Source organism: Arachis ipaensis, chromosome B04 (assembly GCF_000816755.2).
Source record: "Arachis ipaensis cultivar K30076 chromosome B04, Araip1.1, whole genome shotgun sequence".
NCBI classification, from domain to species: domain Eukaryota; kingdom Viridiplantae; phylum Streptophyta; class Magnoliopsida; order Fabales; family Fabaceae; genus Arachis; species Arachis ipaensis.
Window position 1 is genome coordinate 116859584 of NC_029788.2, and position 10350 is coordinate 116869933.

Genomic DNA, 10350 nt, shown 5'->3' on the forward strand with positions numbered 1-10350 from the left:
AGATTGCAGCATGTGATGTGAACACTTACTGTTGGTAGGAGACTAATGCTTCTTAAGGCTTCTTCAATCTCAATGGATGTGCATATGTGCTGAAGTGACTTGCGCAACATCTTACGCTTCTCATTGAAAGCTGAATTGACCTACAATTATATATAAGAACCAACGTGTCATTGAAATAATGGTGAAAGATATCATATTACTTTTGCTTTATGAGTTAATACATGGTGGCTCACATTAATGAACATTATATATTTACATATAATGCAACTCGGTCATATCTATGTACTAAGACTTCAATAAAATTATAGGTGCACTTTCTTGGAAATTCAATTCATGATGTTATATGCTGGATAAAAGGGTTACCATTGAGAAGAAGCTTTTCCGGGAAGAAACTTCTGGGTAGTCTTTTGGCTGCTTCAGCTTGAATGAGACAACAGCTGCATCTACCTATACATAAATGAAAACCAAGCTGTTTGATTTCTCATCCTACTCGCAAATTCTTTTATGTAGTATTGTAATCTAATGCCAGAATCAACATCATACTCATGCAGACACATTTGGATAAGATTACTTACATTAGGCTGAGGAAAAAAATTTGTCCTTGGGACCTTAAATTTGTACTCAGGATCTGCAAAGGAATAACCAAATTTTCAGGGGTGGATAGCAAAATTTTCAGTTCCTATTTTGATGTGCAACCAATTTCCCATGAAACCATATGCAAAGAAGTTAAATCCAATAATCCTTTTCAAGAACTTATTTGATTTATTGCTCCTTGTATCATAAATGATCCGTGTTCTAAAGAGAATACTACAAATCATTCAGAGCAGAAGTACCTGAGTAGAAGTTAACAAATATATTGATGGGACGATACTCGGAAGTCCTGAGTGATGATTCTGCCAACCGCAAGGCAGTCTCATCCTGCATTGAATTGGTGACTGTTTAGTTAATAATGGTTGATACTTGTTACATTTAAGTTTCATGATCATAGGTTGATTGAACCCCTGCATTTTTCAAATTGGTGTACAACTTGAACAAATAAACCATTAGAATTAAGCAAACATGAAAGACAGGAAATGATATGCACATACACTAGACTGGAGCTTTCAATTCTAACCTGAAGCAATAGAACCACTTCTGAGAAAATGTCACCCATTGGAAGTAGCAGTTTGATCACATCTGTACTGATATTAAAAGGAATGTTGGCAACCACCTGCAACCAAAAATAACCACAATAAGATCAATTTAGGATCTTCCTTTTTTGTGCTATTTAGGATAATAATTTGTAAAGGTTAAGTTTCAACTAATTTGAACCTTGAGGAAATGCATTACCAATTCTTTCTACGCTTTTACATTGGAAAATGAAATGAATCGGATAAAGTATCACATTACATAAAAACGAAAATACGTTTGCTAGTTTGGAAGTTGAATGTTCTCACTTTTGCTTTTTTAGTTTCAGGATCCATTTCTGTTATACTTTCAAACAAAGATGACACATGGGAGCGCACATGACATTTGACAATATCCTCAGTCAAAACCTGCAGATATTTGATCATAAGGTTAACATTAGTCATAATTTCTACAGCAAAACAGTTCTAAGTATCATAATTTTAGCATGAAACATAGCCAATGGAAGAGGAACATAGGCATTAATGAACAGACTGAAGTGACAAATGAGCTAAAATATATCAAGAATTATGGATAACTTACAGGTGTAGCATGAGATAACTTCCAAATACAATAAGAAGAAATTGATGAAAAGAAGAAACCAAGTGAAATAACTCTTTCTTACCCTTTATTAATACATATGACCAATGCTGAAGATTTTCAGTAGGAAACTTGTAACAGTATTGGCTTATATATCACAAGGAAATTCACCAAGATCTTCAAAAACTTGCCAAGCTAGCTTAATTTTCCAATTCAGTTTATTAAAAACAGCCTAATTGCTTTCACTTTGCTGATTGGATGGTTCATACAAGATAGTAAACTGAATTCTATCTCAGTATTCCAGAAACCTAATATGCATCTCATCAAAAATGGTTTGTAAAATAAAGTTCCAATCCACCATGAGTTGTACCTTCAGCTTTCCTGTGCTCGAAAATCTTTCGCTCACAAGGGTGGCCATGTGTTTGTCCTGAATCCCATAGAAGATGAAAAAGCATATATGTGAATTGAAGTGAAGAGGGCAATGAAAACTTCTCACTTCAACATAAAACTAGTATAACAGAGAGAAATAAACTCATACTTTCATTCATTCACATACTAAACAGATATAACTGATTTTCTCTACGTAGATAAACTGCAAAGAATTCAACAAGAGAGTGGAGACATAAGGATCTGATCATATGCATCTTTGTATTAAGATCAGTTCAACGACGAAAACCAGCTAACCTTCTCAACTGCAAGAACGAATGCACCACAATTTAACAGAACATTGGTCAAGGAACCGGTTCCTGGCCCAATTTCTAGCACAACATCACCTTCTCCAACACCGGCTGCAGCAGCAAGATGATCGTTGATCTCGGAGTTCAACATATAATGCTGCAAGCAACACCAACACCCAAATAACCAGAATTAAATAAACAAACTCATGTCACACCAAGCTTTCTATTATGAATTCCCCCAAAATCACTTCCAACAACAAACAATTATAAAAAAAAAAAAATGGATTTTAGTGAGATAAAACACTAAATCTAGTTCACACCAAAGCACCCACCACATGTTCGACAAAACGCCCCAATGAAACTAACCGAAAAAAAGCACTTCCAAATAAAACAAAGTACGGATTTCGGTGTTGAACAACACAATTAAGTTCCTTAACTTTTCTCGGAAAACAAACGGCTGGAAAATGAGGTGAACCTGGCCAAGAGATTTTCTGGGGAACCTGCCTTTGGAGTTGAGAGCTCTGAGAGTGGAATGGTAGTCGTCAGTGGCTGGCCTCGCAGCTTTGCTGCCTCTTCCGGCACAAGCAATGCGCAGCGTTCGGCGCCGTACGCCGGCTTTGCAAACTGGCTCCGGATGAGGAATTGGCGGGAGCGTTTGAAGATAGGAAAGCGATGAAGGAAGCATGTTTTCTTTACGTTGTTCGTTATTCCTTATTAGATTTTTATTTTATTCTTTTTTAATTATGATTTCATCAAATCATATATTCATATCTGAATAAGTAAATAGAATTCAAATATGAACCATGACAAGTAGGGATATCAGATAATCCGCACAATTTCTCAATATAAAAGTTAATAAAAAAATTTAAGAGGTTATAAGAATAGAGCGAATTATATAGTGCACATTTTTATTTTTATTTATTTTTATAAAAACAGACCAAGATAGTTGTTAACTTATTTTAATAAAACAGTAGTTGTACAATTATATTGAAAAGCAAAACAATACCTTCACAAAGGTCATTCAATTTTAAGAACCAAGAGAACTAGAGAAGAAGTGGTAACAAATTAAACTATTGAAGAATCGGATAAAAGAGATTACTAAGAAGTAAGAACTAACGAGTTGAAAGAGAAGACAGACAGAAACAGATACCAACATATCTATACTCACTATAAAAAAGTTTAGCTATTTATAACAAAATTGTAAGGTACTGAGGTATATATACACATTTGTTACTGCTTCACCACCCTGCAAAATAGTGCCACAAGAACCAAATATACAACACTAGTCAAATAGAAGGCGGCGCCTCACGGATTTCGAGAGGTTAGAACTTGATTCTTTCCTCTTTCCTTTGGAGGCTCCACTATCTTGGCTATCACTGATTTCCTTGGATGAATCGTCTGCTTTCGATTGATCTTTAACTTTTGTTGAAGGGAAGAATTCTGTGATGTTTAGCTGCAACCTCTTTGAGCTTGGTGATGCTGAATTTTCATTTTTATCTGATCTTGAGGATGGGCTCTTTCTTCTTTTCAACTCCTTCAGTTCCTGCAAAATTCGGGCACCAACGATATTTATTCCATCTTTCCTTAACTCTCTTGAAAGACTGATTATCAGGCTTCTTTGAAGTGCAGGTTGCACCTTACTCTCTAAAGAGCATCAGAACTTTTGATGAAAAATTCAAATGTTTAAGATTATATATGCATGTGTTTGTATCTCATTGAATGTAAAACCATTGTTTTTTTGCCAATGGTTCAGATGCTACACTTTAATCACTAGAGTGCAACTTGAGATTTATATGAGACGAATCCTTGAAAGAAAATGAAAATAGTAAGATAATTAAGCTATATGGGAAATGGTAAACACCTGTTCGTGCCAAAACCTTTTTACTTCTTTTGGAAAGGCAGCTGCGACAAGGTCCATATTTTCATCTGTCAATAGAAAACTAGATCCCTCATCCATGAGAACCTCGGGAACATCACAATCATCTAGTAAATCCTCTGTTTCATCCAGCTCTCTAGTACCTTGTTGTGGCGTGTCAGGTACATTTGATGGAATTCTATAGGCAACGTTGTTGAATGCTCGTTTCCACTTGACCACATAAAACTGATGTCCATATCTCGTCTTTACACGTTCCAAGGAATCAAACTCGTACTGTCCAAATAACAAATCTTCTGCTGTAGTAGTAGTGATATCTCTCAAGAAGATGGTGGACATAACAGGAAAGATCAGCCGCCGAACGTAGGATGGATCCCAGTTCTGATGGAAGTTTAAGAAATCAATCAGCATCTCAATATTAGGTTTTTCCCAACACATGCAAGGGCCATCCTTTTCTGAAAAAGTATACACTTGCAGAATGAGTGACAGATAGATACACTGGCCCATATAAACTACCCCAACAGCAAAACCATATCCAAAAAATATGTCATTGTTAACATCAATCTTGTTCAACATACCGGAGAAGTAACCATTGTCTTTATGTAAATACATATCAATGATTTCATCCTTTGGAAAATCTGGTTCCTTTGCAATCTTGTCGCAAACTTTTGTGTGCCAAATTTCTAGCCTTTTCTGCTCCTTATGTTTCCTGTTCTGCAATCCAAACCAATATCATTTAAGTGAAATTGAAATTTAGAATATGTTAAGTTTTATAATAAAATATTAACTGCAAGGTCATACCATATCACAGGAGAAGCAATCACATTTGAAACCCTCCGGTTTTCTCAGGCAACCTTCTTCGTCATTAGTGAGACAATATTCACAGGAAAACTTCGTGTGATCCCTTTTGCTGCCAGGATGCCCACAGAATGAGCAGTGGGCTTGTTTTTTATTCGGGGAGTTCTCATCCGTATCCATATAGTCCCCAGATTTAATGCTTATGGGAACTTGAGAAGTGTTTCCTTTGCCTATCTCATGTAATCTGCATCGAGTATCAGTGTCATTCCAGAAAATCCAACATTTCCTTCCTAAACATAATAGCTATAATATAATCACCGATTTAATGAAGAATATGAAGCTTGCTCGGCAGAGATAGATACCACCTAAAGTGTTTCTATCAAGGTCTAAAACAAACATCCTACGTGCGAAAAATCTCATAACGAGGAATTTCTTGAAATTCAAAACAGCAGAGGTTTTGTAATTTCTCCAATCTCAAGGGATATTCATAATCTTATTTACAAATTTCAGAGCACAAAAAGTTTTACGAATTGAAGGATTTTACCTATTTAATATATCATCTTCACTAAAAGCTCGAACAAACTGAAGAGCAGTATCAAGTCCTATCCCTCGCACACCATTCATATCATGATCATTTCCAACCAGAAGAGCAAGTGCTATTAAGTGTTTCCTCTTCAACCCAAGGCCAGCTTCAATATCTGACATATTGTAGCTCTCAAAGGGTTCCTGCATCCAATGAATTTCAATTTGCTTTTTATAGAAAAACAAGACAAATATCAAATAAGCTTCCAACAACCTTTTGTATGGGGTGAAGGGAAGGGTTGGTGTGAAATATAAAAAAATACAGTCAAGTACCCACTTACTTTGGAATTGGGGCGAAAACATTTTACTATACATTTGGCCCCAAAGAGAAATGCATCACTGTCAACTGTGATGCAAGCATCTACATGACCTTCACAATTTAATTGGGCGCAAAGTGCTTCGGCCTCTCCTTTAGCCTTTAATACAGGCATTCCAAGTAGTTCAACAAGTTCCTATCACCAAACAATATGTAAACACTAGAGAAGGCCATTTGAAAGAAAAAGAGTAGAAACCCTAATATAAGAAATAGAGGCAAAATTTGTATATGAAAGCTAAATGGCAATTGCCAAAACAATCTGCAAAATAGTTTCAAGTTGATTGAAACCATCAAAACAAAAATGATTATCGCACCACACATTCTTGAACACATTTTGTAAAAGCACTGTTCCTTTCAGCTGAGACACCTCCTTCAGGCACCGGCAAGCTAGTTAATTCAATGCCAGAAGACCGGAAAAATCTTGCAATCCGTGCCTCTGATTTCAACGGCGATGGAGTTCCATCAACAACAAACACTGGAAATGCTCCAAACTGCATAGGTCACAATGTTATCATCACAATCACTTCCATGCCATGTTTCACAATTCCATAAAACACCATACACAAAAGAGCAAAACGAACAATAATTTTAACTTTGACAGATTGCAATCCATCAACTACTCCAACGAGTAATTTAAGTTTAAACTAAGCCAAAATTAGTATGACGCAGAAATACCATATACTAATCAAGAAGCAAAATGGTAAACAACACATTTCATTTCATCACATCAATTTGACCAAACTAACCAATTAATCTCATTTTGTTTCTAATTCAATCAAAAGAATTCCCCTTCGCAAAATTACTTGACTTTCACACAAATCACATGCAAAACTAGACCATGTAAGAGAATAACAACACATTTCATCACTCATTCCTCTAAACTAATCAATTAAAAAATAATTTTTTTTCCTTTACTTATTCAACCAAATCACACACAACAAAACAACTAAAATGACATCATATTCAGCACTACCAAGCTATAAAAAAAGGGGTATAATGGGGGAAGAAATGGACCTTGGAGAAGAGATTGATGGTGCGGAAGAAGGTGAGTCTGAGGTGGGGTTTGCGAACATGATGAGCCTTTAAGGCAGTCTCGTGGGCCACAATCCAGTAAGAGAGGTCCACAGCCACTCGCTTGTTCCTCAAGAAATCAAACCCTTCGCTCCGTGCATAGGGCTTTAGTAGCTCCCAGAAATTGCCACCAACGCCCATTCTTTTCTACTCAATTGCACAAATGGGTGTCCCAAAGCATCGTCAAAATTCAATTTTGCATTCTTCTGAAACACTCAGTGAACGAGTTCTTGTGCCGTGTGTTAGGTTTTCCTCTTTGGAGTTGGAAGAAGAACAGACGAAAAGGGTGCGTCTGCTCTCTGTTGCTTTCGTTCTTTCTTTTTCTTTTTAATTTATTTTTTTTGGAGCAAGAAATATAGCCGTTGGAAGTTGTGCGTTATTTTTATTTTTTGAAATTGTAAGAATTTTCTTATTGGGCTCAACTTTTGGGACCAAAAACTCACAAACTACGGCTTGAAGATTAACCCAAAAAACGGGAAACCAACAAAAAAATTATCATCAGATTCACCACATATCTATGCTTCTTTGCCTCACCTCATTCTTGTGACCCCTAGTGCACCCACTTACTCATGCAATTCAACGCCAAGTGATCCCATTGCTTATTAAACTTAAATTGCTTATCACCTCTCAACTCATCTCATACGTTTTGGAGAAGAGCTTTCATGCATGCTGTTCTATTTAGCAAACAATAAAATTTTACGTCCAAGTCATGACCCTAACTAAATCCAACCAAATATTTTAAATTTATACACGCCTACTATTATTGTCATCACTAACATCACCATCTTAACTTCTTTTTTTTTTCATTTGAATTTTTTTTTCCTTTTTTTTTCTTCTCCTCCTCCATCATCATCATCATTGTTATCATTATCATCATCTTCTTCTTATACATATCGTCATTATCGTTATCGTTGTTATTGTTATTGTTGAATTTTTGTCATGTTGATGATGTTGTCTAATCCAAAATTAATTTTGGATATATTTTTGTTCACAATTCAGTCTTGTTTGTGTGCTTATTTTCGAACTGAGTTTATGTGTCGCAATCATTATGTAATTTCGGTTCATTTCTGAGTTAATTATGTCGCAATCCATTATGTAATTTCGGTTCATTTCTGAGTTAATTGTATCGCAATTATTATATAATTTCAGTTCATTTCGGAGTGAATTAAGGTGTATTTGGACTCGTTGTCCTGTACAGTTCAAAACTCTTTCTCCTCTTCCTCCTCATCTTCTACTACTTCTTCTTCTTTTACATCTTTTTCTTCTTCATCTTCTTCTTCTTTTTCTATTTTCTTATAATTCTTCTTATTTTACTCTCTTAAGAGGAATAAAACTAAGAAAAAGAGAAGAAACTATCAATCAAAAAAGAAGAAGAAACATATTAATAACGTTGTTTGATCCAAAATTAATTTTGGATGTGTTTTTATTCATGATTCAGTCTTGTTTGTGTGCTTGTTTTCGAACTGAGTTTATGTGTCGCAATCATTATGTAATTTCGTTTCATTTCTGAGTTAATTGTGCCACAATTGTTATGTAAATTTCGGTTTATTTCTGAGTTAATTGTGTTGCAATCCATTATGTAATTTTGGTTCATTGAGTTAATTGTGTCCCAATCATTAAGTAATTTCGATTCATTTCTGAGTGAATTAAGGTGCATTTGGGTTCGTTGTCCTGCACAATTTAAAACTCTTTCTCCTCTTCCTCCTCGTCTTCTACTGCTTCTTGTTCTTCTTTTTCGTTTTTTTTTCTTCTTCATCTTCTCCTTCTTATTTCATTTTCTCAAAATTCTTCTTGATTTACTCTTTTGAGAGGAATAAAACTAAGAAAAAAGAAGAAAATATCAAACAAAAAAGAAGAAACATATTGATGACATTGTCTGATCCAAAATTAATTTTGGATGTGTTTTTGTTCATGATACAGTCTTGTTTGTGTGCTTGTTTTCAAACTGAGTTTATGTGTCTCAATCATTATGTAATTTCGGTTCATTTTTAAGTTAATTGGGTCGTAATTGTTATGTCATTTCGGTTCATTTCTGAGTTAATTGTGTCGCAATCCCTTATGTAATTTCGGTTTATTTCTGAGTGAATTAAGGTGCATTTGGACTCATCCTACGCAATTCAAAACTCTTTCTTCTCCCCTTCTACTGCAATAACAGCAGCAACAAAAGAATAACAATGAGGAGAAAATACGCGAACGAGGAGGAGGAGGAGGAGGAGGAGGAATGTGAATAAGAAGACGACGATGACGTAAAGCCCCGTGCATGAACTGATGGGAAGGGAAACGACGATTCGAAAATTTAGCAAACAATTTCTTCGTTGATAGCATAGTCCAAACCGACAAGTAACCCTCTCAATCAAAGTTTAATTCAAATAAAAATAACCGAGAGTAATTAAACCTCGAGTCGTCTTCCCTAAGAACTAGTGACCACAAGCGAACAATTTTGGTTGTGAAAATCAACAGAGTTTTCAATAATGAAGCAAACAATTAAAGGAATAAAAGAACAATTAAAATTGTAATTAATAAACTAATAAAGGAATAAAAGAACTATTTATGTAATATGGACAAGTAATGCTTTAAAATGATGGAAATTATGGTTCAAAACATAAATGGAAACCTTGACTTGGGATGAGTTATGGAATCCCTTCCTTGCCAAAACCACAACTATGATAATTATGATGGACTAATCTCACCTAGAAAACCCTTAACATCAAAGAGTAAGTCAAGTGAGTATAATTGTTATTAATCCACAAATTCTAGCTAACTTACTAATTACCTTAGTAAAAAGCTAGCGTTAGTGGAAATAATTACAACTAACAACCTAAGAATAATCACTAAATGTCGGACATTATGACTCTAGTATTCCTTAAATTCATTTTCCCAAGCCAATGAGTGAAAATCTACCTCATATTTAAAATTGAAATTTTATCAAACACATGGTAGGCATATTCACAAAACATGACAAAATTAAAAAAATGCTTGAAACTATGAGCAATAAATGATCAAAATTAACAAGAGTAACTCAAACAAACATATATTAACCAACAATCATCAAATTCACTAACTAGAAATCAAAATTGCAAAAGCATAAATGTATTGATAAAGGGGAACTAAAATGTAAGAAAGTATAGAACAAGTAATGCAATAAAAGAGAAAATTAAGAAAATACTTACAATGAAAATAGTTAGAATCCAATATCAAAATTGGAAAATAAAAACTTGTAGTATAAAATCTAACTAAGCCCTAAGAAAAATTGAGAGAAAACCTAAGTTAAACTACCCTAAAACTACCTAAAAATATGCCTAAGTGTGTTGTGTAGTGTATGGTCTCTT

The 10350-nt window shown here is 34.8% G+C and overlaps 2 protein-coding genes across 3 annotated transcripts in view; both read right to left on the reverse strand.

Annotated features, from left to right (window-relative positions):
• The window catches only part of LOC107634951 (ribosomal RNA small subunit methyltransferase, chloroplastic), an 8266-nt gene extending 4945 nt beyond the window's left edge, over positions 1-3321 (reverse strand). Inside the window, exons 1-9 of one of the 2 annotated variants that reach the window (XM_016338283.2) lie at positions 2857-3321; positions 2389-2538; positions 2075-2131; positions 1437-1535; positions 1115-1210; positions 834-918; positions 576-628; positions 364-447; positions 30-140 (exon numbers count right to left, since the gene is read on the reverse strand). In XM_016338283.2, the coding sequence (XP_016193769.1) occupies positions 30-140; positions 364-447; positions 576-628; positions 834-918; positions 1115-1210; positions 1437-1535; positions 2075-2131; positions 2389-2538; positions 2857-3066 (945 nt within the window). In that variant the 5' untranslated portion in view covers positions 3067-3321. Of the gene's footprint in view, positions 1-29; positions 141-363; positions 448-575; positions 629-833; positions 919-1114; positions 1211-1436; positions 1536-2074; positions 2132-2388; positions 2539-2818 lie in introns of both variants that reach the window. The other variant, XM_021121721.1, reaches the window with a different exon arrangement.
• LOC107634953 (flap endonuclease GEN-like 1) lies at positions 3517-7351 on the reverse strand. The gene is made up of 8 exons (XM_016338286.2): positions 6965-7351; positions 6265-6441; positions 5916-6086; positions 5597-5778; positions 5056-5296; positions 4833-4968; positions 4243-4709; positions 3517-3924 (listed from the first exon to the last, which is right to left on the reverse strand). The coding sequence occupies exons 1-8, from the start codon at positions 7160-7162 to the stop codon at positions 3664-3666; spliced, it is 1833 nt and encodes a 610-aa protein (XP_016193772.1). The 5' UTR covers positions 7163-7351; the 3' UTR covers positions 3517-3663.

Excerpts from the sequence above, each read along its gene's own strand:
- LOC107634953 (XM_016338286.2), bottom strand. The coding sequence starts at position 7,162 with ATGGGCGTTGGTGGCAATTTCTGGGAGCTACTAAAGCCCTATGCACGG. Across the intron at positions 5,779-5,915 it reads GTTTTCGCCCCAATTCCAAA|GAACCCTTTGAGAGCTACAA; the intron begins GTAAGTGGGTAC and ends CATTGGATGCAG. Across the intron at positions 4,969-5,055 it reads ATTGCTTCTCCTGTGATATG|AACAGGAAACATAAGGAGCA; the intron begins GTATGACCTTGC and ends TTTGGATTGCAG.